Source organism: Taudactylus pleione, unplaced genomic scaffold (assembly GCF_031769625.1).
Source record: "Taudactylus pleione unplaced genomic scaffold, aTauple2 ptg000560l, whole genome shotgun sequence".
Classification (NCBI taxonomy): domain Eukaryota; kingdom Metazoa; phylum Chordata; class Amphibia; order Anura; family Myobatrachidae; genus Taudactylus; species Taudactylus pleione.
Genome location: NW_028284962.1, coordinates 1,785,625 through 1,813,285, shown reverse-complemented (window position 1 = coordinate 1,813,285; position 27,661 = coordinate 1,785,625). Strand labels below are relative to the sequence as shown.

General features: G+C 46.4%; 1 protein-coding gene across 2 annotated transcripts in view; it reads left to right on the top strand.

Moving 5' to 3' along the window:
* Positions 1–528: 528 nt before the first annotated feature.
* The window catches only part of LOC148481816 (uncharacterized), a 99,496-nt gene continuing 72,363 nt past the window's right edge, over positions 529–27,661 (top strand). For both annotated transcript variants that reach the window (XM_088452982.1, XM_088452983.1), the window contains exon 1: positions 529–608. In XM_088452982.1, coding sequence (XP_088309108.1) covers positions 606–608 — 3 coding nt within the window. In that variant the 5' untranslated portion in view covers positions 529–605. The remainder of the gene's footprint in view (positions 609–27,661) is intronic.

Sequence of the window (27,661 nt, the reverse complement as noted above, 5' to 3'; positions counted from 1 at the left end):
TGCGTCTAAGTTGAAATGCGCATGTGTCAAGGATCAATACCATAGTTGCTCAGTGATTATGTATTCGCAGTGTGTCTCACCCTGCAACTGCGATCTCATACAAAAGGAACATGGCTCCGGAGTCTTAATTCCCACGCCCATTCTGCGGGACCATAGACTCACACAGGACTGCAACAATTGAATCTTCTATGACTGATGCTTCGTCTTTTTAAGCGAATGCTTGGCTTTGCAAAGCTGCAGGTCGGCGTCTAAATACATCTCCTGGGGCTGTGACATTAGTATATCTTTGCATAGCAGCTGCCAACTGCATTGGCATGTAAGTCTAAATCAGGCCCTCTGTAGTCTTAAATATAAATAAAGCACAAACAGAAAAAATCCATCACTTGAAATTCAATTCACCAAAGCCTAGACTAAACATTCAGATATTCACTCACTTCCTGAAATTACACACTATGTTGAAACAGTGACAGCTTCCCTTTGTTTTAGAACCAGCCCACAAATTAAAGACATTACAAAATTCAAGTGTCTTGTATGGAAGATTGTTTGTTCCTCATTTACAACGAACCTTTTACCACATACTGGAGTGACCCTGTAGCTTCTGTGATATGGTAAGTGGATCTGATTTTTACATCGTTCTACAGAGAAGTCATATGTGCTACAGTATTAAGTGTTTGAGGATTAATATGGGACAATTATGAAAAAGCTCACTGTGGAATGCTAACAGAAGCAGGCATGCCCTGGCTCATCAGCAATTGTATAACTACAAATTCCAGCATACCCTGCCAGGCAAAGTAACTTGTAGCATATGTAGTCCCACAAAAAATCTACTGTTATAGGTTACCTACCTGCATTGGAAGAGAAAATCTACTGCTGTATACAGGAGAATAGGAATGGTTCCAGGGGAATATACCTGACTGTATTAAGTAACTGCATTGTTTTATTTATGTAATCCCACACTTACAGTAGAATGGTTTCTATTTCACATGTACAGTATATATTAAACTAAATATCTCTCCCTGTGTTGCTCTAAATAATATCTAATAATATGTTTAGCAATCTATTATGTGCTATTCTATGCACCCAAACTGTGATTTACATTACACTGAGACTCACACTCTGCCAAGGTGTGTCCATAATAAGTGTGTAGCTGGAACGCAAATACTCTAAACTTAAGTGTCCCTCTTTGGCTAGTTGAAGTGCTGGGTGGTATGTAAAAGTATCATTGCCTACTAAGTTGCTTACATAGTTTCATTATATCAATAATAATAATTATATTTCAGCGATGAATGCTGCAGCAAGTGATTGCCTTACTAAGAGAGATTACTCTGAATAAGATTTTATATTGCACATAAAATAAAACATAAGAAAACTCTGAGGAACTATCAATTTTCAGCCTGATGTACTAAGTCTTGGAGAGGGATAAAGTGGAGAGAGATAAAGTACCAGCCAATCAGCTCCTAACTGTCATGTTATAGGCTGTTTGAAAAATGACAGTTAGGAGCTGATTGGTTTGTACTTTATATCTCCGCACTTTATCACTCTCCAAGGCTTAGTACATCTCACTGCTTGCATTCTATATTCAGTGTATATAAAATAATTAGATTAATCCAATTTTTAAGCATATAACAGTGTGTGAAAAATTCAAAAACGGCAGATGTCCTTTCATAATGCTCTATTGCACTTCCAGCCATGCCTATAGAGCTGGATAACAGAAGTTTTGAAAGATTTCGGAAACATGACAGATTTAGGTGACACCGGTAGGTTGCTGCAGTAATGGGGAGCCTGTTCTGAGAAACCAGAGTACCCAAATTCCTTGTTGAATTTAGAAACCATTGACTGGTTCTTGGTGGTAGGTCTACAGTAACTAGTGCGGTTAGCTACAGTGGTGAGAAGGCTGTTCAGCTCATTTTATATCTTGTTCAGAGTGTATGTGAAGGACAAACAGCCCATGTAAGTCCCATGTTTAGACCACAGAATAGCCAGTCTAGACCTGATAGCATATCACAGAGCTGTGTGGTTTTTTTTTTTTAGTTACACAGGTAAAATAAATTGCAGATTGAGTTGTAAACTATATCAAGCTTAGGGGTATATGTATCAAGCAGTGATAACCACTTTTACTGGCACACATGCTGCAAAAAGGAGTTATCATTCCATTTCTCAATTTAAGAATAAGGAAACCGCAGTGAAATCTCAAGTTCCTCCTGGAGTCCGTATTTGCGCAATGCATAGCAGCCCAATAGCCTGCTCTGAGAAATCAATGAGAAATCAATTTAATGAACCTCAATAAACTAAGCTTATCGCAGTTTCAGGAAAAACATAACCCCATCTCAGGATGGTTAATGTATACTTATCGCGCAATCTGGCTTTCAAAGACTCCAGTGACTTTTCTGCAATGCGGAAGTTCTTGGAGGATTCCTCCCTGAGACTTTGCTGCTGTTACTGCACATGCATGGACTTTTCAGCTTGTGCCTGGGCAGAAAGACCCAAATTGTAAAAGACATTGGCCAGTGGACTGCGCAAGGTAAAACTAGACCACAGGAAAGGTGGTTTTACTTACAGATCAGAGTGTCTATTTAAAAACCAATTTCTCCTTTCTCACTGTCTACCCCATCTGTGTTACCCCTGTCTGTCTGCCCCTCCCATTTATAATGAAAAAGTAGGGGGTGATCCCGCACAAGATTCAACACATCAAACACTATTTTATAGGGTAATGTACCAACTAGTTCATATGATGACTGGACATAATGTCAAAATTAAATAAGGTGGTTGGCGATGCAGCTCAGAGCTGTAACTAGACTTTTTGATGCTCTGTGCCAGAGAAAGCATTGGCGCCCACCCTGCCCATTTTATAAATAGGGACACAAGATAGTGCACCTGAAAAAGGGCCATGGCCTCATGGGGAATGGCCAGGGGAGAGATAGGAGAGGCCAGGAGATGCTGGGGATAAAAGAAGAGGACGCTGCAAGTGAGAATGGTAATAAACAGGAAACTTGACAGGTCCAAACAGCGCCCCCTGCCCTGCGGTGCCCTGTGCCAAGGCACTGGTCACACTACCTTAGTTACCGCCCTAGCGATGCTCCCCGTAATAAAGTATGTGATACTCAGTAGTAAAAATATTTTAGCAGCAGGCTAAGAAAGAAGAAAATTCCTTTTTGGGGCACTCTTTTTTTGTGAAAAAATTGTACAAAATTTAATAATTGAAATATGATAAATACAAAATAAGAGGTATATTTTTATATTTATCTAAAATAGTAGGGCATTTAGACTCTTGATATTGGCGAGTCCGTCCTTCACACAAGGACAAAAAATGGTACAAATCAAAATTGCATGAATCAATCTCCGGCGAAAAATATACCTATACATCTGTATTTCATTAAAATGTAGCCACCAGCAAAAGGAAAATTACAGGTGAACAAGTTCATGAGGTGAAACGTGTGTCCTGTAGCAGCGCCACTCGCAGCAACAGGAAACCTCACTCTGCACTCACCTCTCAGATATCCTCCTTTTCTATGTGGGCAGCCCTTCCAGGGTGCATTTGGCCTCTGCAATGTCTCTGTGATACCAGGGGCCATCTAACTCACTTTCCTGTTGTTTCCATCAGCATAGTCCCCTGTCCCTCTCTCATCTGGCGTCCTCTCCCTGGAAGCAGAAAGCAGAAGGTACAGGGACATCTTTGTGAATTAGTTTCGCACCCGCAATAAAGTTCAGCCTGCCGGACTTTTCGCCTACACCACGTCTTTTGGATGCAGAAACTTATCATGCGCGTACCCGCTATTCGTCGTATTCAATTCCAAAAGATGCGAAAACGGCGACACACGGAGTCAAAACTGGCTTAAAGTGGTGTCGGAATCGGGGACATCAGCCTTTAATCCCCCCCCCCCAAAAAAATGCAGAAACATTGGGGATCAATGTAGTAGTAGTGCCCGATTAGTCCTAATAAAACTGTTTGGGGTACTTAAGTTGGTACAATAGTCTCTAATTAGCGTCTTTGTAAAAGTGGTGAAGAATGGCATAAAGCAGTATTTTTTGGAGAAAATAAGTAGTCCTGGCAAATTTGGGGTACCTCTAAATGATTTTAATGTCTCTAAAGTGAAGATTTAATAAAAGTGAAATTCCTCCCTCATAAAAGCACATGCAATCCCAAAAACACTTGACTCCTTCCTAGAGCACCCTCAGAACCTTATTTCGCTAGTTTTTGAAGTTGTCCCACCACTTTGTGCTTTTTCGCCCACAAAATGAATGTACTTTTTTGGGGTGTTCTTCAGTTTTTCGCTGGAATTTTTTGACGCAGTTGTCCTTTTGGGGGGCTGTCCCAAGGGTTCTGAGAGGTTCCCCACCTTTGCACCCCAAAATAAAAAATTTGCACTTATTTTCTCCTGCTATTCAGAGGCGCATCTTTTTTGCCTATTACATTGCATTGACTTTCCGCATACGCGAAAAGTGGATGGAATTGAATACGGAGATAAGTTTCTGACAGGCGAAAAGACGCAATCGGCGACACTTTTTTGCAGATCTCGGCTTTTCGCATCTAATTGAATACGGCCCTATGTATTATTTGTGCTCTGCCATTTACTCTGTGATTTATGGCCCTGATTCAGAGCCGGACGCTCTGACCAGAGCGCTCGCTCTGAATCAGGGCCCACCTCCATAATTATGGAGCGTCCTCCTGGACGCTCGTATAGCTGTGGGTCACCACCCACAGCATATACGAGCGTGCAGGTTGATGGTCGCGATGGTCTGGACCATCGCGACCATCGCCACTGCGAGCCGAAGCCTGCGGTTGAGTTTCTCAACCGCAAGGCCCGGAGTGATTTTGACTCTATCAGAGCCAAAATCACTCCCACTGACATCACTAGTGATGTCAGTGGGGCCGGCTTCTGACGGTAGGAACACCTCCGTCTGGGAGGCACGCCCCCGGCACGCCCACCAAAGGGGGCGTGCTGTCAATCAACATCGACAGCACGCCCCCTTTGATCAGACACAACGAGCGAAGGAAAGTCCTTCGCTCATCGCGTCTCGCGCATGCACACGACGGAGCTCCCTCCGTCGTGCGCATGCGCAGTCCACACCATCGACCCACTTGCGAGCGGACAGCCGCTCGCGAGTGGGTCTGAATCAGGCCCTATGTCTTTAATATATTTGTATATTATGTATTAGACTCTGAGACCTAGGGGTATATTTACTCTAGTGCGGGTTTTTAGAAGTGGAGATGTTGCCCATAGATGATAAGGCTCCGAAGGGGATTTGCAGGGACACAGCTTTATCGCAAGCTCTGTCCCTGTAAGGGATTTGTAGTAAATCCCTGTGATATTGCCTGAATTCGCACTGCGAATTCACTCGGTAATATCACACTACAATCTGCATTCACTATGTGGATTGTAGTAAATAGAGCCCTGTGTGTGACATACATGCCTACTCTCCCGGGAATCGCGGGAGGCTCCCGATTTTTCGGGTAACCCCCCGCGATCCCAGAAGAGTAGGCATATCTCCCGCATCCCGCCCACTTCCTAGTGAAGTGGGCAGGATGGGGAGATTTTACCTGAAATTATCGGGTCCGTCGGGAAGGGGCGGGGCTAAATTAGGCAAATCGCGTCATTTAGCCCCGCCCCCTCCTCACGGACCCGCGAATCACGGGGGTTTTCTGTAAAGGGGCGGGGCCAGCCGATAGACGGCATTAGGAGGAGAGCAGCAGGTCCCTTCCTGCTGCTCCCGGAAAGCTGCCCAGCATTGTAGGTAAGTATGCTGTTTGTGTGTGTGTGACTGTGTGTATGAATCTATTCATGGGGATGTGTGTGTGCGACTATGTGTGTGTGAGACTGTGGACCTCATTCAGAATCGGTCGTAGCGGCCGCACGGCCGTACGCCACCGATGTTCGCTAAACTGCGCATGCGTAAAGTTTGCAATGCGCGTGCGCAAACTAGCTGCTACGATCAGAAATCTCTCTCTCCTTGAACACAGCCGGGTTGGTAGTTTAAGTGACAGGATGAGGCGTTTGTGGGCGGTAACAGGGGAAGGTGCTTGAAAACGGGGGAGTGGAGATCCGAACGTAGGCGTGCCTAATTATGCGAACGGCGTTTTATGGGAGTGCATAATTAACAAAGTAGCGTCATGGCACATGTGACATGGGAGGATTTACACTGACATGATCGTAGAGCTTAAGAGAGGGCATGGTCAACCTTAAGCTCTACGACCAGTTCCGATGGTTCCCGATGGTCTCGATTAATCCTTATATGCCCGGAGATGACGTGTAATGGGTACGAGAAGGGGGCGTATTTTTTTGTCTTCCGGCCGCTTCCTCCCCTTGGTCGGCCAGCTTCAGATCCGATCTTAGGGACGCAACTTGCGAGTGCATCATTTGCATATCCGGCCCCGGACCGACTCTGAATGTGGTCCTGTGTGTGTGTGAGACTGTGTGTGAATCTATTCATGGGATGTGTGTGTGTGTGTGTGTGACTGTGTGTGAATCTATTCATGGGATGTGTGTGTGTGACTGTGTGTGAATCTATTCATGGGATGTGTGTGTGAGACTGTGTGTGTGTGTGAATTTATTCATGGGATGTATGTGTGCGACTGTGTATGTGTGTGTGACTCTAGTCATATAAATGAATATGTGTGTCTGGGTGGGAATCTATTAATGTCAATATGGCAGGGTAGAGATGTATTAATGTCAGTGGGGGAGCTAGGGCGTCAGCTTATAGGAATATATACGCCCATAGGTGGAGTTAGACACGCCCTTTGGGTGGAGCAGACCCTGCCCCCACAACGGCGCACCGCGCTGTGCGTGACGCTTTCTGCAGCCATCAGCAATCTCCCTCAAAGTAATTTTCAAAAGTAGGCAAGTATGCATATATCTTACTGTTAATAATCTTGTTCTATAGACACAAGGAGACCCATGCAATATGAGAATAATATATGTATAGAGGTGTAGGCAAATATTTTCAGGATTTTCCTTGCTGTTACATGTAATACATTTAAATTAGGGTCCATAGAGATCCACAGGGATACCATGGGGATAATGTGGTTGGAGTGATCCAGGCACCAAACAGTTAAGCTTTCATCTCCCAGAATGCTCCAGGTCCTCCTCAACATACAGTCAGGTTCATAAATATTGGGACATTGACAGAATTTTCATATTTTGGTCTCTATTCACCACCACAATGGCTTTGAAATGAAACAAAGAAGATGTGCTGTAACTGCAGACTTTCAGATTTAATTTGACGGTAATTACATCCAAATCAGGTGAACGGTGTAGGAATTACAACAGTTTCTATATGTGCCTCCTACTTTTTAAGGGGCCAAAAGTAATGGGACTATCAACTCAAAAGCTATTTCATGGACAGGTGTGGGCTATTCCCTCATTATTTCATTATCAATTAAGCAGGTAAAAGGTCTGGAGTTGATTCTAGGTGAGACATTTGCATTTGGAATCAGTTGCTGTCGACTCTCAATATGAGATCCAAAGAGCTGTCACTATCAGTGAAGCAAGCCATCATTAGGCTAAATAATCAAAACAAACCCATCAGAGAGATAGCAAAACATTAGATGTGGCCAAATCAACTGTTTGGAACATTCTTAAAAACAAAGAATGCACCGGAGAGCTCAGCAAAACCAAAAGACCCGGAAGACCACGGAAAACAACTGTGGTGGATGACAGAAGAATTATTTCCCTGGTGAAGAAAAACCCCTTCACAACAGTTGGCCAAATCAAGAACACTCTCCAGGAGGTAGGTGTATAAGTCAACAATCAAGAGAAGAATTCACAAGAGTGAATATAGAGGGTTCACCACAAGATGTAAACCATTGGTGAGCCACAAAAACAGGAAGACCAGATTAGAGTTTGCCAAACAACATCTAAAAAAGCTATTACAGTTCTGAAACAACATCCTATGGACAGATGAGACAAAAATCAACTTGTACCAGAGTGATGGGAAAAGAAGAGTATGGAGAAGGAAAGGAACTGCTCATGATCCAAAACATACCACCTCATCAGTGAAGCATGGTGGCGGTAGTGTCATGGCGTGGGCATGTATGGCTGCCAATGGAACTGGTTCCCTTGTATTTATTGATGATGTGACTGCTGACAAAAGCAGCAGAATGAATTCTGAAGTGTTTTGGGCAATATTATATGCTCATATTCAGTCAAATGCTTCAGAACTCATTGGACGGCGCTTCACAGTGCAGATGGACAATGACCCAAAGCATACTGCAAAAGCAACCAAAGAGTTTTTTAAGGCGAAAAAGTGGAATGTTATGCAATGGCCAAATCAATCCCCTGACCTGATTGAGCATGCATTTCACTTGATGAAGACAAAACTGAAGGGAAAATGCCCCAAGAACAAGCAGGAACTGAAGACATTTGCAGTGGAGGCCTGGCAGAGCATCACCAGGGATGAAACCCAGCGTCTGGTGATGTCTATGCGTTCCAGACTTCAGGCTGTAATTGCCTGCAAAGGATTTGCAACAAAGTATTAAAAAGTGAAAGTTAGATTTAGGATTGTTTAGTTTGTCCCATTACTTTTGGCCCCTAAAAAAGTTGGAGGCACATATAGAAACCATTGTAATTCTTACACCGTTCACCTGATTTGGATGTAATTACCCTCAAATTAAATCTGAAAGTCTGCAGTTAAAGCACATCTTATTTGTTTCATTTCAAAGCCATTGTCGTGGTGAATAGAGGCCAAAATATGAAAATTCTGTCATGTCCCAATATTTATGCACCTGACTGTATATCCCGCCCCTGGCCACAGGCATTCAGTTGTTCATTTGGTTCAGCAGGATTCAGACGCACCTTTATAACAGGGGGACTGCTCAGGCAGTCCCAAGCTTTAATTTGATGTTGTATTTTATTTCTATGTCATAGAGTTAGCAGTGGTAAGCGTAATAAATGCCTGCACTGCAACTCTGTCTACCTCTGCCAGGCCACTACACCAGTAACGTCTCTGGTTCTTTCGGCGGGCCACGGCAGAGCTTGATAGTAGTGACGCTGGGGCCCGGACTGCAACCGGATGCACGAAGATGACAGGTAAGGCGATTCCTTGCTTACGGGGAATCACATGTGGTAGACCTTGCTTCCGGCGCTGAAGATGCACCGAAAGCCGCTTCAGTGAGGGCCTGGGACCGTCCACTCCATCACTAAACCACCGGGGCCTTATCGTCTGATGCCTGGGGATCAGCAGCAGATGCTTCTGTTGCCATGAGGCCAGCGTACCTGGCTGGTTGACGCAGCTTAGGAGAGATAGGCTCTTCACCGGCAGTCCTCCCCCGACCCAGATGCAGATCCATCATAGGTTTTCCTGCATCTGGGTTGCTCCTCCTACCCTCCTCGTGCATATGAGACGCTCACAGCCCATTATCAGTGCTCTGCTGAAGCGGATTGGTCTCAGTAGGTTTTGGGTCAGTCTTCCTGTATACCTCCCCCCCTGGATCAGGTATATAGTGCTCTATATCCTACCAAGATTTGAGTAGTTGACTCAGGGTCCATTGCAACTAAGGGCCATATTTAATTAGGTGTGAAAAGCCGAGATCCGTGAAAAAGTATCGCCGATTGTGGCTTTTCGCCTGTCGGAAAAGTATTGCCGTTTTCAATTCCATCCGCTTTTCATGTACGCGAAAAGGCAATGTAATAGGCAAAAAAAATTTGCCTCTGAGTAGGTGGAGAGAAGAAGTGCAAAATTTTTGTTTGGGGGTGCAAATGTGGGGATAGCCCGCCAAAGAAACCTTAAAAAAACTTGCCCCCAAAAAGTAGTTTGAATTTGGGGGCAAAAAAGTGCAAAGTGGGGGGACAAGTTCACAAACTAGCGAAATAAGGTACTGGGGGTGCACTAAGGGTTCAAGTGTTTTGGGGAGTGCAGGTGCATTTTTGGGGGTGCAAATTCGCATTATTTAAAAGTTCACTTTGAAGACATTAAAACATGCTTGCACCCATTTTCAGGTACCCCAAATTTGACAGGAGTACTTATTTTCTCCCAAAAAACTGCTTAATGCTATTCTTCACCACTTGTGCAAAGACGCTAATTAAAAGAAAATTACACCCCTTAAGTACCCCAAACAGCTTTATTAGGGCTATTCAGGGGCATGTACATTGGTCCCCAATGTTAGTGCATCTTATAGGGGGTGTCAGGCTGATTTACCAAATTCCGACAGCACTTTTCGCCTGGTTTGCATTCGCCGGATTGCGTTTTCACGTGTAACGATACTGTCTTTGAACCTCTATATACCCCTGCCTATACCTTCTAATATCCTGAATATAAACCTCTAAGGATGACGCTAATTTGCGTACGCAGTCATACAGTAAATAAAGACTCCAGACCTAGAGCCTGTGGTTCCAAAGCACAAAGTATTATTCAAGTAAAAGTACAGCAGTTACACGCTATGATCCTCATATAATCTTAGCGCAAATAGATTATACAGACCCAAGTACAATTATACATACGCAGCGCTCTCTGGTCCAGATGTTAGACATCAGCAAGAAACCCCTCGTCAATCAGCATTCAGCATAAAGACCAGGAACACAGGGTAAGAGAACACATATTTATACCCCCCAGGAATAAACAACACAATAGAGAAGTTTGTTGCTAATACCATTGGTAATAAACGAGAGGGCATATGTTACAAGGAATTTAACAGGTTGGTTCAAATGGACACAGTCCAGCCTCTAACAACTGGAGGTCTCTGGTTTCCCGCCTCATGCAAATCCTAACAGTTGTTCATATAATGTACATTTTGTTGCTTGAAGTCTCTGCGGTCCATAAGTTGAGAATGTATGTTGCGATCTCTCCATCGATATTACCGGAATACTGTTGAGAGAGTACGCATCAGTACAATACCAAACATGGCTTACTTATCACGTATAAAACCTTAGTTACGAAATAATCTTTATTTCTTAGCAATTATAGTAAATGTGCATACTTGAATCTTATACCTTAAAGCTTATGGAACCTTGTATGTGAATATGTAATGTGTGAGTATGTGGGGTTTGATGTAAAGACGCTAGTTAACTTGGGGCAGATGCGTGTGCATGGAGCTAATATTCAGCGTTTTCATACAGGGTCTTATGCATTCGCTAATACGTGAATAGTTAACAGCGCAATTGTGCGTATTGTGTGTATGAGAAATGGTGTACTTAAATCTCACTTAAAGTCACAGTGATTACGCAATTATAGCATGAGCCTCTACAGGCACGTGAATTCATTAGAGCACAGAGATAACACTGATCTGAAGTCTTAGAGAATCTGTGTGGAGGGAGACCACCATAGACCGACATGGGGAGCACTTCTTCGCTCTCAGCTATCCCTAGAAGTGAACACCTAGCAGTGTGGAATGCTGAGCATTATAGTTCCATGACTTGCTCATGCCCCAGCAGCCCCCACCCTTTTCAGGCTCCAAAATACTGGTCTTTGTTCTCCCAGGGCCTGTGTAGATGCAAATTAGCACAGCTACAAGACCCAAACCTCAGATAACACTCTTGGCTTTGATGGTATTTTATTGTAGGAAGCCTGCTAATGTAAGGTGCTACAAATGACCCTCTTGCTGTATTCGAGCAGGGCCACCTGGAGTGAGAGCAGACGTTATGTCCATGAAGCTTGTCTTCACAGGCTAGTTGTCACGTGGCCATTTGCTCTGTTTAGCTAATGCAATCCAATTTTGACATACTGTACAGCCATTTCTGAAATATATCCTTTAGGGGAATTATAATAATATACACACTTTATCCAGAGCACCCACACTACGTACAATTACTAAGCGGACATTATCTTTTTATCAGTCTGCTCAGCATATAGTTTCAGACGCATCATCAGAGGAATCAGATGATGTGCTGGGTTCTTTTCCAGTCTCTCTCTCAGGAGAGGAGGACCATCCTTCTACAGTGGATGTCCCTTCTTTGGTGAGGGCGGTCAAATCAATCCTAAATATACAGGATGATGAGCCAGCTCCTAGACAGAAGGCTCCAGTGTTTAAACACCAGAAGGTGGTAAAAGCTGAATTTCCTATATCTGAGCTCACTGAACTTATGGAAGAGGCATGAAGTAACCCGGATAAACTATTCCATGTTACGAAAAGAATAGCATATTTGTATCCTTTCCCAGCTACTGAATGTATGAAGTGAGCATCCATAGTAGGACGGATTTCTCATGTGACACATTTAGTCAGGAATGCTACGTTGCCTATTCCATCAGCATCTTCTCTTAAAGATTCTACAGAAAAATTGAAACATGTCTTAAAGCAGTATTTTCTTTGTCTGGAGCTGTTACTCGACCAGCTATGGCTGGGGTTTGGGTATCCCAGACTGTTGAAGAATGGACAGGGGCATTGGAAGATACTCTACCAAATGCTACTAGAGAACAGCTGACATATATCTCCCACATACGAGAATCTCCTCCTATTTGGGAGAAGCTGCAATAGTTGCGGGGCTACTAGCTTCTAAAGCATCGGCAGCCTCGGTTGTAGCTCATACAGCCCTTTTGGTTAAGGTCCTGGAAAGCAGATACGGGGTCAAAGAAGGCTCTGGAATCCTTACCTTTTTATGGAAACATACTATTTGGAGCAAAATTAGATAAGATAGTGGCTACTGTAGCAGCTTCAAAATCTGCAGGTCTGCCATCAACCGCAACATTAAAGTCAAAGCAGTCTTCTTTTCGGTCCTTTCGATCTCAGGGACGAGCAAAAGAACAGTCTTCCTCCAGTCCGTCTGATTCATGCAGGACCATCAAGCAGCAAACTAAGAGGTCCTGGCCAGCCTGATGTCCAGCTTCTAAGCTGGACAAAAAACCCTTTACCTGATGGGACGGGCCTCCTCCTGGGGGATCCCAGGGTGGGAGGCCGACTTCTTCAATTTGCGGACTACTGGCAACAAACAGATGCCTGGGTCCGTGAAGTGGTCTCTCAGGGGTATGCTCTCACTTTCTGGAGGTATCCTCCCCAGAAGTTTTTTTGCACAACTCCCCCATCAGAGCCTATCAAGGCCCTGGCCCTACAGGAAGCCATTTACTCCCTGCTGCAGGCAGGGGTGATAATCTTGGTTCAACAAGGAAAGGGTTATTAGTCCAATCTATTTTTGGTTCAGAGACCAAATGGGTCTCATTCTAATTCTGAAAACCCTCAAGTTTATTTGTGTACCCAAGTTCCGTATGAAGACTCTTCTATCAATTATTTTGGCAATGGAACCTTCGGATTTTTATGGTTTCCCTGGACATTCAGGATGCATACCTGCATGTGCCTATTACACCATCCCACCAACAAATTCTACGGTTTGCTGTCCTGCAACAACATTACAAATTTCAGACACTGCCCGTCAGTCTATCAACGGCCCCTCCATTCTTCACCAAAATAATGGCAGTGATGACGGCCTACCACAGGCGTCAAGGAATCAGAATACTGCCATACCTGGACGACCTTCTTATTTTGGCACAATCTCCGGCTGTTCTACAACACCATCTCCAGCTGACCATTGCCTGCCTACAGAAGCACGGCTGGATAATCAATTGGAATAAATATTTTTTGTCTCCAATACAATGGGTGGTACATCTGGCGGCTCTTCTGGATTCTCAGGCACAAAGGGAGTTTCTGCCAGAGGACAAGATTGTGGCCCTATTATTGCTAGTTCGCACGGGTAAGGGTATCCACTCTATCAGCGATGCAGGTCTTGGGGTCAATGGTATCCACCTTCAATATGGTGGAATATGCTCAGTTCCACTCCAGACCTCTGTAGCAATTGATTATCTCCCATTGGAATGGACAGTATCATCTAATGCGGTCCCACAGTATCCTTATCACATGGTGGCTACAAAAGGATTATCTGGACAAAAGTTGCCCATTCTGGATTCCAAATTGGGTGCTCCTCACCACGGACGCCAGTCTTCGCAGATGGGTGGCGGTGAAAGTTCATCACACCTTTCAGGGAAGATGAACAAATCAGGAAAGTCATCTGGCCATAAACATTCTGGGGCTTCAAGCAGTATACAAACGCTTATCATGGCGCAGGACCTGCTCCAGATCCAGTCCGACAATGCGACCACAGTAACCTATCTCAATCATCAAGGAGGCACGCAAAGTCACTCAGCCATGAGGGAAGTGACAAATGTTCTGATCTGGGCAGAATGTCATCTTCCAGCTATCTTGGCAATATTTATCACAGGAGTCCTCAGCTGGGAAGTGGGCTTCCTAAGTCATCAGGACATACACACCGGAAAGTGGGCTCTCCACCCGGGGTTTTTTCAACTCCTGGTGAACAAATTGAGCCTACCATATGTAGACCTCATGACCTCACTTCACAATCACAAGGTCCCCAGGTACGGGTCCAGGACCAGAGACCCCTCAGCCGCATTCATGGGCGCACTGGCAGTGAGATGGGACTTCAAGCTGGCGTATCTCTTTCCTCCGATTTTCCTCCTCCCAAGGGTCCTTAGGAAAAAGTGGAACTGTGAGACTATTAGCTCCTGCTAGGCCCAGACGCCATTGGTTCACCGACATACAGAATTTATCCATAGACACTCTCTTCCTCTATGGCCAGATCTGTTAGCGCAGGGTCCCTGCTTGCATCCGGACTTACCCCGTCTGTCTTTGACTGTATGGCTCTTGAGTCTTCCATCTTAAGAGCCAAAGGTTTCTCTAGCTCTGTGATTCAAACTATGCTTAGGGCACAAAAACCTTCCTCTGCCCACATCTATTACAGAGTTTGGCATTCTTTTGGTAAATGGTGTTCCCACAGCCTAAGGTTTTTAGGGTTTCCCAGGTACTTGCTTTTCTCAAGGCTGGATTAGACCTCGTCTCCGCCTTGCCACCCTGAGAGTGCAGGTTTCTGCGTTGTCCGTATGGTTCCAGCAAAGGATTGCTTCTTTGCTGGATATTAGAACTTTTTTACAGGGTGTTCTCCAAGTTCAGCCACCCTTTGTCCCACCGGTGGCACCGTGGGATTTGTCCTTGGTTCTCAAGGAACTGCAAGTTCCCCTATTTGAGCCTCTGTACTCAGTAGATTTGAAATGGTTGACAGCGAAGACACTTTTCTACTTCAGGGTCCATAGGGGGTCCACAGGGTTGACCTTGGGGTATAGGTTGGGAACCAAATCCGGGCACCACGCAGTTAAAGCTTTTAGCTCCCAGGATGCACTTGGGTCCACTCTCTCTATAACCCCGCCCCCCCAGCCAGAGGCACCTCAGTTTAAGTTGGTGCCCGGCCGGAGTCGGGTCACCGTTAGTGCAGTGGGGAGCTGATTAGCAGCCCCTAAGCTTAACATTTATTTTAAAAAAGAGTTTTATTATTTTTTTACTACTCTTCAGAGCGGCAGCGTCAGACTGTCCAATGGACGTTTAAGCTGCCGCTCCTACACCCCGCCGGCGCTGCGACGCCAGTACAGATCTTTGGATCGCAGCGGGACCCCAGAGTCTGTACTAGCCGGACTCTGGAGGAATCCCTAGGCTGCTGCCGGATCGACGGGGACAGGTAAGTCGCGTGGTCACCGCTTGCGGTGATCCACGTGTGAATATGCAGCCTTATGCCTCCGGTCTCTGGGGACAGACCGGAGGCGCTAGCGGTGGTGGCGGGCTCCCCCTCCATGGAGGCATACCCCACGTGTCCACTAGCCCACCAGGGATTATAGCGGCAGCGGGAGCCGGCATCCCGGGGGGTTAATTGCTAGCCAGGGGAGGAAGCCTTCCCTGTCTAGCGGCTCCTCCCCTCAGCTCAGCGAGCCTTTCAACACGCAGTCTGGCGTCGCTGAGCTGCTTCCTCCGCGGGCCACGCTTCTCCTGAGGTCTCCAGCGGCCATTATCTCTCGGTGGTGCTGCAGAACTCTTAGGATGTCAGTGAGCCCAGTCCCCTGCGTACCTGGCCATTGTGGGTGAGTGTACACAGCGCTATAGCCTTCCCAGACACTGAATCTGGGCAGTTGAATGTAGCGACATTGTGCAGTATATTATATGTCATGCAAATGTATGTATATATGTTTTTCTGCATTGTATGTGACTTATGCTAGTGCTGACTGTCTGCTTTTCTCACCTGTCAGTGTATATCTATCCCTTTTCTTTATCTGCCCTAATACAAGTGTACCTAGGGTGGTTCTGAGACCTCACGTATATATACTTGTTAATATTTGTGAGGTTTGTCACATACTGTTGCGTGCTGCACGTTGCCATATTTTAGATGGAACTGTGTGTTGCATACGCTGATAATGGGTCCCTGCAGCTAATCTTAGCATCAGTCAGGACCGGTATGGCGCTGCTTAATATTTCCGTCAAGATAGTCAAATATATCTGACCAGGAGATTGCGCACGATACTGAACCCATTATTGCTATCCTGCAAGCCATGTGCTGCAGGTATTAGTGCGGAGGATTTGACTCAGAAAGGTTTTGTATGCGGCGCCATCTGGTGCCGGGCCCCTTGCATGACCCCTTTGGGCGGTTTATTTCTCAGGATCCTCTCCTTTGAGGATCGCCGGGCTGGCCCCATTGTCGTAACTCGCTTGTGGTTACTTCACCATACTGCCCTTTTCAACTCGGGGTATCTCGCAATTACTTGCACTTTACCCCTGTGTCACAGACTATCGCTCCCTGCCGGGGTTTTTCACAGTACATGAATTACCTCCGGTACCGCATCGGTCTGTAATTCCCCTTGCAGGATTACCACAACGGCCACCCTGGTGGATGTCGTTTTCTACGAAATACTAAATAACGTGATATACGCCCTGTGGTTACTTCCCAGTGGCTCTGCCGTGAACTGGAGGGTGTATTCGGCTCTTTCCCCCTCACATGGGGAGAGCCGATTTCAAGTATTATTATTCCTGCGTTGGGGCTGGTAGCCGGGTTCATTCTGGATATATAGAATGTCGATCCTGCACCTGTATCATACATTCCTCGTTTCTGCCCAGCGGGTGGATCTCCTGGCGGGAGTCTGGCTGTCGCCAGATATGAGGGGTCACAAAGGCCTCCTGTTTCCCATTCCCTGAGGGTCCTCACAAGTAATAGAAATCTCCTTCTGGGGTGGATTTGTATGTTAATGGTCAGGTTACAGGCATTAATATGCCTCCCATCCCGGCCTGGACGGATTTTACGGATCCGTAGGTGGTAACTTTACCTGAAATCAATGTACTCGTTTTCAGGGTCTGTTGCCCGTCCTACCTTGGCCATCGCATGGTTGGTTAATACTGTTGCATGCTGGGCTGATGCATTTGTAACGTTTTTCCCCTTCAACACATCTGAGATTCAAATGTCTTTTGCCGCTCACATAAAATATGCAATTGTCATATGTGGGATTACCTACATTGGATGCCGGTCTTCTAACTTTCAGGGTTTCGGCTGCGTCTGTATCCGCCGCAATACCCTATGGCTGCGTTATGGGAAAGCAGAGGTGCAGTCTCCTACCATGGGGAAGATCTTGTTTGGTCCGGCCTTGACAAGATTGTTGCATCATTGGCAGTATCACTAATGGAGAGATGCCGTCTTTAGCTACTCCCACTACATTCGGACTAACTCTGTTAAGTCTTTTTGTCCTCAGGGTCAGCCTAAAGGCCTGTTTTTTCCTAGGCTGTTGGCCTCCACGGGGGCCACCATATCTAGTACCGAGCTGTCCAGGACTTCTGGACGGCCCTGCTTCTAAGCCGGAGGATAAGCCTTCAGCCTGACGGGGCAGGTCTACATCTGGGGGATTCCAGAGTGAGATACTGATTCTCAACGGCCTCTCATGGCTCAGGCGGCCTCCTCACAGGCGTTGTTACACGGGCCCTTCTTCCGATCAGGGCCTTACAAACCCAGAAAGCTATACAGCCTTTGCGGTAAGCAGAGCTATTTCGGCCAGCCTCACTATCTCAGCGAGGGACTGGTTGTTCTTTTTTCTTTCTGGATCAGTGACTGACTGGTCCTTCATTTGCCTATACTCTGTCTCAAATCCCTGAATCACATTCCAAGGGTGCCTGGACTCAGGTGGAATCCTCCTTGCTCCATCATCTGACGTTTGGAGCCTGGGGACTTTATGGTATATCTGAGTATTTAGGATACGTACCTACGGGTACATACAGAGCCCTCTCATCAGCAGGGGTTCAGGTTTGCTGTGCCACAGCAAAACTTGCAAGTTTCAGGCTCTGCCTTTTGGGACTGTCCTTAACTCCACCGGGGTTTACCAGCTTTACGGATTTTCTGACGGTTCACCTGTTCAGTGTATCCGAATGCTCCTTTCTCTGGACGTCATCCTGCTTTTAGCAGGATCACCGAGGTCCTTTACCGCCGGGTCAGGATAACCGTGGCTTTTTTCTCGGCACAGATAATTAGTCACCGGAGAAAAGTCCTCCCTGCATCCCTCACAGAGTATTCTTCATCTGGGAGCACTGCTGGATTCTCAGGAATCTGGGAATTTTTCTGGCGTAAGACAAGCTGTCCGCTCTTCAACTTGGAGTGTGCGGATGTCTACGCGGTCGACATATGTCATTGCTCTTGGTGATGCGCGGTCTCCCAGAGTGTCTACCTTTTGGGAGGGGGGAATGTGATCAGTTCCATTCCAGGCCTTGCCATAATTGACTCTTCTCCAGATGGATCGAGTTTTTTCCATCGGATCGCTGTTCGGACGATGATGCTCTCTCCGGAGGCGAGTCGGTCTCTGTCCGGGTGGCTATGGCCATCTCGCCCAGGGTATTCTTTGCTGCAGACAGTGTCTGGTCCGCATTCATTTCGGGGTAGCTGGACGTCTGTCGCTTCCGCCCTGCCACTTGTTGGAACTTTCGGCTGTCTTGGGCCTTCACTCTGGCCTAACCCTTATGTCACGGTAAACCTGCATAGGTTCAGTCCAACAGTGTCACAACAGTGGCTTCCATCTAGGGAACACTGGTAGTTCGGTGGCAATGACAGGAATGTCATACATTCTCACATAGTCCAAGGGTCTTCTCCTGGCCAACTCTGCAGTGTTCATTCTGGGAGCTCTCCATTGGGAAGCGGGCTTCCTCAGCCGTCACGATGTGCATCCCGGGGACTAGTCTCTTCTCCAAGAGAGGTTTCAACTCCTGGTGAGCAGAGGGGACCTCCCTCAGGTGATTGGTCCTCATGGCCTTCTGACTCTATCACACACTACCGGTGTTACAGTCCAGCTCTAGGAGTACTGAAGCTACCTTCAGTGACTCTGTCAGTGAAGTGGTCCTTCCACTTTGTGTACCTGTATCCTCCGGTCTCCCTTCTTCCTCGAGGTCTTCGGAAGTTTAATTCGAGATGGAGGGGCTTTCCTTCTGGGGGCTCCAGTTCATCCCAGACGTCACTGTTACTAGGATGTTCGGAGTCTTCTCATCGATGCTCCGTTCCTACTGCTTCACTATCTGGACCTGTTGTCTCAGGGTCCTTGTTTTTCCCTGGACCTGGATCGTTTATCTATGACTGCGCCCCTGCTGTGGTCCTAGGGCTTCCCTGGCTCTGTCTTCATTGAGATGTTTAGAGCAGACAGGCCAGACTTTGCTGGGATCTGCCACAGACTGTGGCATACGTAATTCTTACGGTATTGTACCTGTCGTTATGATCCTCCGGTGTCCAGGATTTCCAGATATTCTGGCATTCCTGCCGGCTGGCTTGGGTTTCACCCTCGGCCTGGCCTTCCTGACAGTGCGGATCTCTACACTGTCGGTATGGTTAAGATATGGAATTGCTCCACCCTGGTATCCAGTTCATCCTTTGGTGTGTTTTCTGGCCTCTGCCTCCATTTGTCCTCCCTAGGGACTCCTTGGGAGTTAGTAGTGGTTCTTTGTTCCCTCCGGGGACAGTCGATGGAACCGCTGGTTGTGATAGCCATTACATGGTCTATTGCTTAGGCTCTCTCTTTCTCTCAGGGTGTTTATATTAACCAGGAGAGTGTCTGACTTGGGAGCGTTCTCATGTGGCTCCCTCTTCTGGAGGGCATCATGTCAGGGTGTGAGTTGCTCTCGCCCTGTGTTTCTTCTTAATGTGGTTTTTAGGTTCCATATTATTCTGGAACTTATGGTACAGCCATTCAGCCCCCAGTCCTCTCAGCTGGTGTGGCCTCATTGACTGTGGTCCGGCCTCTTTGGATTTATGTGATCCGTTCAAGCTCCTTACGGAAATTGGACTCCTTATTGGTGGTCTGAGATTTCTAGTTTTCACAGGAAAGGATGGCCGGCCTATAACTAAATGTTGGCTGGATGGCCTCGTATGTCTTCCTCAGGGGCTTACCCAGGGGTAGGCCTTTCTGTTGTTGATGCTTGTTTTTTTCTCGGGCCATGTAACCCTTGTGGGCGGCTCGCTGTGGCGCCTCGGCTGTTTTGCCTTACTAGGTGGCCACGTGGTCTTCTGTCCACACCTTTTTAAGGTTTTAGGCATTGGTTTCCTTTGCCTCTCAGGATGCTTCCTTTTTGGTGACGGATTCTCCTCTCAGCACAGGAGTGTCCCCACCCTTGGTTGAACTGCTTTGGGACATCCCCAAGGTCAACCCTGTGGACCCCCTATGGACCCTGAAGTAGAAAACAAGAGATATGGTAAGAACTTACCTTTGTTATCTCTGTTTCTACGAAGTCCATAGGGTCCACAGGGCGCCCGCCCTGACGCACCTGGCTTCATATGGGCTGTGTTACTGGTCACCGATTTCCCTCCTCCTTTTCTGTGAGTATGGTTCTAGAGTGTTCCAGTTTTCTCTCTCTTTTTCTCTTCTCCTCCGGCCTTTGGCTACTTACAAACTGAGGTGCCTCTGGCTGGGGGGTGGGGTTATAGGGAGAGTGGACCCAAGTGCATCCTGGGAGCTAAAAGCTTTAACTGCGTGGTGCCCGGATTTGGTTCCCAACCTATACCCCAAGGTCAACCCTGTGGACCCTATGGACTTCGTAGAAACAGAGATAACAAAGGTAAGTTCTTACCATATCTCTTGTTTTTCTCCTCGCTATCTCTTCTGCATGCAGAGTGTCTGATTTGGCAGTGCTCTCTTGTCACTCCCCCTTTTTTTTTCATTTTTCACCAGGATAGAGCTGTTCTCCGTACACGGCGGGTTACCTTCCTAAAGTAGTGTCACGTTTTCATGTGAATGAAGAGATTGTGGTTCCAGCTTTTCAGTCTTGAGACCTTTTCTGTAGGTGAAGCCTCCCTGGATGTGGTTCATGCTCTCCGTATCCATGTGGTTTGTACAGACTCTTTCAGATAATAAGACTCTCTTTTGTGTTATACGGTTTTCACAAATGAGGATGGCCAGCTAACAAACAAACTCTGGCTCGATGGTTACATATGACTATCACTCAGGCTTACACACAGGCTGATCTCCCTGTCCCAAATGTGGGCGTTCCATCGTGGTGCCTCTACTGATCAATTGTGCAAGGCAGCCACAAGCTCTTCTGTCCACACTTTTCTTAGGTTCTGCACCTTTGATACTTTTCCTCTCAGGATGCTTCCTTTGGGTTAGATGGCCCCTGGTATCAGAGACATTGCAGAGGCCAAATGCACCCTGGAAGGGCTGCCCACAAAGAAAAGGAAGATATCTGAGAGGTGAGTGCAGAGTGAGGTTTCCTGTTGCTGCGAGTGGCGCTGCTGCAGGATGCACGTTTCACCTCATGGGCTTGTTCACCTGTAATTTTCCATTTGCTGGTGGCTACATTTGAATGAAATACAGATGTATAGGTATATTTTTCGCCGGACATTGATTCATGCAATTTTGATTTGTACCATTTTTTGTTCTTGTGTGAAGGATGGACTCGCCAATATTAAGGGGTAAATTTACTAAAGGTCGATTTGCAGCACGATTTGAGGAGTGATTTAGCATTTCTCAAATCAACTCAAATCGCATGTAGTGAAAACCGTTTTTTCACTGCATTTACTATTAGTCGATTTGTTTTGCGATTTGCAAAACAAATTCGATTTGAGTCGTTTTTGAAGAGTGATTTGCTGATCAATTTGGAAAGTTCATGTCCAAATCGAACGGCAAACCACCCTTCAAATCACTCTTCATATCCCCACACAATGAACTGCTTCATGCTTTCACTTTCAGCATGAGCAGTTCATTGTCACACAGATACATGCAGACATCAGTGAGATGCCTGCATGTATCTGGCTGGAAAAAGTGTCTAAATAGTTAAATTTAAAATAAAAAAAAAGGTGAGGTCACCCACTAAATCAGAACCAGCCCCGGACTACTGAAACCCAGTTCTGGTTGACTAAGTACAGGTAAAAAATGATGTAGGGTCTCCCTGTACTTAGTACAACCAGCCCTGGATCCTTTCTAACGGGTGATTGATGCCACAGCCAGGGGAGCCCTATCACCGGGAGCCCCAGCTGCAGCATCAGCCCTGACCATTAGTAAGCCCAGGCCAGAGATCCCTGGGGAGTTGGAGACTCCTTCAAAAAAAGTGTGTATTACTTTGTAAGGTGTGTATGTGTTTCTAGGGACATTTCTTTACAGGTGAACTACAAGTCCCAGTGGGCCCCTAATGCCCCGCATGCTGGTACTTCAAGTACCAGCATGCAGGGGAGGCTTGCTGGGACTTGCAGTTCTACTGGAAAGACAATGTTTATTTATATCTTTTTACACCACACTGTCACAATCAACCCGCCACCCACCGCCCAGGGGTGGTGGGGATAGCCCTGGAGAGGGAGACCCCTTTTTTTGAAGGGGTCTCCAACTCCCCGGGATCCCTGGCCTGGGCTGACTAACGGTCAGGGCTGATGCTATGGCTGGGGGGCCCGGTGATAGGGCTCCCCTGGCTGTGGCATCAGTCCCCCATTAGAAAGGGTCCAGGGCTGGTTTTGGATATTACAGGGGAACCCTACGCAAATTTTTCCCTGTAAATCCAGAACCAGCTCTGCTTCCCATAGCCCTGTGCTGGTTGTACTAAGTACAGGGAGACCCTACGTAATTTTTTCCCTGTACTTAGTCAACCAGAACTGAGTTTGCAAAGTCCGGGGCTGATTGTGTTTTGGGGGGTGACCTCACATCAATTTTTTTCTTAATTTAACTCTTTAATTGCTTTTTACAGTGATACATGCAGGCATCTCTCTGATGTCTGCATGTATCTGTGTCAATCCGACCTGCTCATGCTCAAATCGAAAGCATGAAGCAGGTCTATTGTATTGGGGATTTGAAGAGTGATTTGAAGTCCGATTTTGAGGATGATTTCAAATCGAATGATAGTAAATAAGGGTTTTGTGTGTTGGGCTATGTAAAAATACCAATGTTTTTCCGATGGTCGATTTGAGGGCGATTTGAGTCCAAAGTCGATTTGAAGTCCGATTTTACCTGCGATTTGGCCTTTAGTAAATACTCGAAACCAAATCGAATGAATATCACACCTCAAATCACTCAAAATGCCAAATCGACCTTTAGTAAATTTATCCCTAAGAGCCTGAATGCCCTACTATTTTAGATAAATACAAAATAAGAGAGGTATATTTTAATATTTATCATATTTCAATAAAATTTTGTATAATTTTTTCAGGACAAAGTGCCCCCAAATTTTCTTCTTTCTTAGCCTTCTGCTAAAATATTTTTACTACTGTTTATCACATGCTTTATTCCACCGCCAACAACATTATTTAATTTTGACATAAGTCACCAATTGTTTGAATCTTACATTATGCTAATTCACTCACTTAACTTCTAACTAGAAATAACCACATGGACACCTATGTGGAATTAAAAGAGGACACAGCCGAAATTTATTGATCAGTTTGTGATTAGAAAGATGGTGGCAGTAAAAAAGCAGTGCTCCAAGGCCGGGCAAATATATTTGAATCCCCGCCCAGCGCAAACTGGCCTGAGGTAGAACCATTCTCACTTAATTGGCATAGCCTCAACCCCTCCTTAAGATGATGGCCCGGTCGCCCCTAAGGGGAATGACCAACTCGCCGCTATCAAAAGGCAAATGCTACCCAGGCATTTTACGCTATAATAGGCCACCTAGGAGCACTGCTTCCCGACAAAGCTCGGCTCAAAGACCCGAGCCAAGCCACCCATCAGGAAATAATTGCACACCAAGGAAGACTGCAATGTTTCGAATATAAAACTCTAGACCTGCGCCCGTGAGGTGTACCCCATCGGGCCTATAAAAACTCCTCTCCTTGTAAGGCAATCAACGGTGCCAAAATAACACATCCGTCCATTAGTGACCGGACTAGATATTACCACCAGCCCACCCTACTGCTGGCCTTCTCTAACAAACTATTTGCAGGTCCTTCCTAAGAGCAAGTATAAATTCAATACAATCGCAAGTACCCAGATCATTGCCCCCCAAATGTACCACCAATCGGGGTCGCAAATCTGGCTTCCGCTGTACATAAACATCTAATAAAGGCCACCCCAGGGCATGCCCCTAAAACCGAACCACTGATTCTTATTAGTACCTAATAAATGCGGGGCTTGAAAAATGCTAAAGGATGCTTATTAGCCCAATACATACATGAATGTCCCACGAACCACACCTGACAGCATTCCTATAAACCTGCAAAAAGGGGTTAATCACGCCCGGATAAGCTAATACAATTTATAGAAAAGCAGCCAAGCCAAGGGAAGGAAAACAATAGTTGGGTGACCGATCTGAAGGTGAAAAACAACAAACCTCTTTGAGGGCAATCTGGAAAGCCCTTCAAACTCCATAGCGGCAATAGGCATAAGGCCCCTGGGTTTCCCAACAAACTCGCAAGAAGTGCAGCTAACTATGCAACTTATCACCATGCAATTAATTCTCATAGGCTGATGACTACCATCGACCTAAATGCTTTAAGGTGTCAACAGAAGCACCTGCAGCTGCAAATGCCGATTGCCGCCCCAATCCTGAAAAATGTGCCACCCTGATCTAGCGGCAAATCTAAAGCAATAAAACAGTTGTGAAAGACCCTTGTAAAGTAAAACGTAGATAATGTTGTCTGAGTGGTGTGAAGGAGCCAGCGTGCGCTGCCTGGGGGCCGTAAATTATTAAACGTATGGCCAAGCCAACTGGGGTTGGTGAAAGGGTTTGCTTGAGCTGGGATAGAGGTCCATCGCCCTTTAGCAAGATGATCAGTTTATTAATCAATGAATACGACACAATTACAGGTTATACTGAAAACTTCATACTCAAACAACAACACGTTGATGTCTGACTCATCTTATTTGATAACCAAAATGCCAAATTAAAGAGTTGTGCCTCTTAATTAACTGATGCGATCCCCGACCTAGCCAAGTGTCTATATCTATCCCCAGATAGGACAAATGTGTAACAGAGACCTCAGTTAGAAACTGGTACGCCTAGAATCGATAAAAATGGCCTGTAAAGAAAAAGAAAACCTTGCAAGCTAAAACCACCAACTGACCCCACTACCAATAAAGCAACCAAAAAATGTGGGCCACCCCCCCTAACATGTACGTGCTTGCATGCACCATTGCAAAAGTGAGCTGCAAACAGTCGACAAAGGAAAAGTAAACAGAAAACCTGTTGAAAAGAGCTTATCTACAGAATAAGTTCCAGCGACACAAATTCCCGTACAAAGAACAGATACGGAGTGAAAGTGGCATTAAATGAAAATTTTTTCGATATCCACTTTAGCCAGGGGAGCTTGCTTGCCAAATCTTCGCACCCTCTCCTGCTCGAAGGATTGTTACAGCTTTCCGCAAACTGCTGAATCTAAACGCGTCGTTGACAAATCACCGTTCCGGGTAGGAAAGATGCTGGATAAATCTAAACTTGCCCGTCACCCTCTTTAGGTACAAACCCCAAAGGTGAGGTACAAAATCCCTTCCCAGGAAAAGACAAGAGAGCCACACCTGCACCCTAATCTAACCACCTTACCCATTTTACTCCTAAATACTTCCGGGTGATTGCGTATGAACTGAAGGCTCCGTTAGGAATATGACGTATATATTGTGCTTAAGAGCAAATGGAATCCCAAATTAAAAACCCTCTAACACCATGAAATACCCCCTCATTTCTCATTTTGATATCCCCTCGACCAGCTCCTGCGCCTCCAATGCAGCTATTACACGCCGATGGCCGTCACCACACAGCATGCAGAATTCAATGCACCTACGCCCGACTCCCTGTTGCACTGGGCATTATTGAATGCATAGCCCTCATCGCACCTGGCACTTGAGGTACTTGGACAGGCTGGACAGTGCTACCTCCAGGGTATCACGGAACCCATAGGTATGCAGGACTGCTGAGTAACCTTCAACCAAAAAACTCCACGTCCTTGAATCATGAACTGGAACACTGCCTAACCTTCCTGCTTCTTCCTGAAAAAACTGCATGAACTTCAACACATCCATGTATTCCCCGCCGGGTTTTCCAGTAAAACTCACTACGAAATGAAACATGCCAGTTAACCAAATCATGTATGAACGACGGTAACCGACCCCGAAATGCCAACAAGGCCTTCATCTGAAACAAACACAGAGAGAACATACAAACTCCACATAGATAGGACCTTGTGATTCAAACCCAAACCCTCAGTACTGTGAGGCAGGAATGGTAACCACTATGCCAATCATGCTGCCTGTTTATGCCTTTTAGCAACCGCACTACTGGCAAACATGCCCACCAACTTGCCTCACCTAATCCACTCCCTGAACCAGAGTACATGGGAGCGTAACAAACTCAACACAGTTGGGGCCAAGGACGGAAATTAACCCTCAAAGTCTGCCCTGAGAGGCAGTAACGTTAACCACTACACCCAGTGTGCTGCCTTAACTTTAACCTCAAATCACCTACGTAGAGCTGCATCTGCACAATGGACCCCATCCCCCGCTGTACCTGGACCCCAGCTGCTAATATAGTACTAGATCTCTTTGCACAAACAATTAAGGGTAAGCATAAAAGCCCAAACACCCCCTGAACCTACAGGGCCTACAGTGTATCCGGTAGAGTCGCTAAACACAGCAAAGAAAAGTAAAAACGCTGCACAAAATTAGAACAACATGCTCGCGTGATCCAGTGGATGAAGGCCCGGACCTGACTGACTGCCCGCTAACACTTGTCCCTCGCTGCGTGGTGCGCCCACCACAACTTGACTCGTCTTCTGATCAACTTGGACAGCCAAAGACACTTCTTGAGGAACCCTGGGATGGCAACCTGAGGACTTGAAATAATACCATGTGAGGTAGAAGCATGGGGTGTGACCTCCTTCAGCTGACCAGGATGGTAAAGCGGTGGTAGCGGGGCCAGGGGTGGGGGAAGGGGGCAGTAACAGCGCTGACAAGTACGGTAGTGGCGGTTGGAAATGCTCATAAAACCAGGGGCTCATTGTGAAGTGGAATAATGCAGGGGAAAACCAGAGGGTGTGACATTTTGCAGGAGGGGTGGTTGGTGAAAAAAAAAAGGGGGGGTGGCGAATGAAAGGGGGGTATGGCTGATGCTGAATGGCTGCTGGAGAATAAGGAGACCAACCAGTGTGGATGCAACCAGGTGGGGGCTGGGAAAGGCCTTAGTGCCTGTATTCAGAACCACCTAAACAACCTTTTCTGTGTGTGTGTGGGGGTGGTGGCTGGGGGAGACGACTGAAGGTGAGGGGAGGTTGGGTGTTGAGACCCTGGGGCTGAATGCCATGTGGAATTGAAGGCACTGGTGCTTAATGCGGTGGGACGGGTGGGTGGACAGCAGGGGCCATCATAGAGATATCCTGCTGCTGGCTGGGGGCAAAATGGCTGCTGGGGTGCTGTGGGCAGGGTCAGCCGGTGGTGTGGGGCACAGGGAGGCACCTCCGGCTTGCGGGGCCCCCTTGAGCCAGGCTGG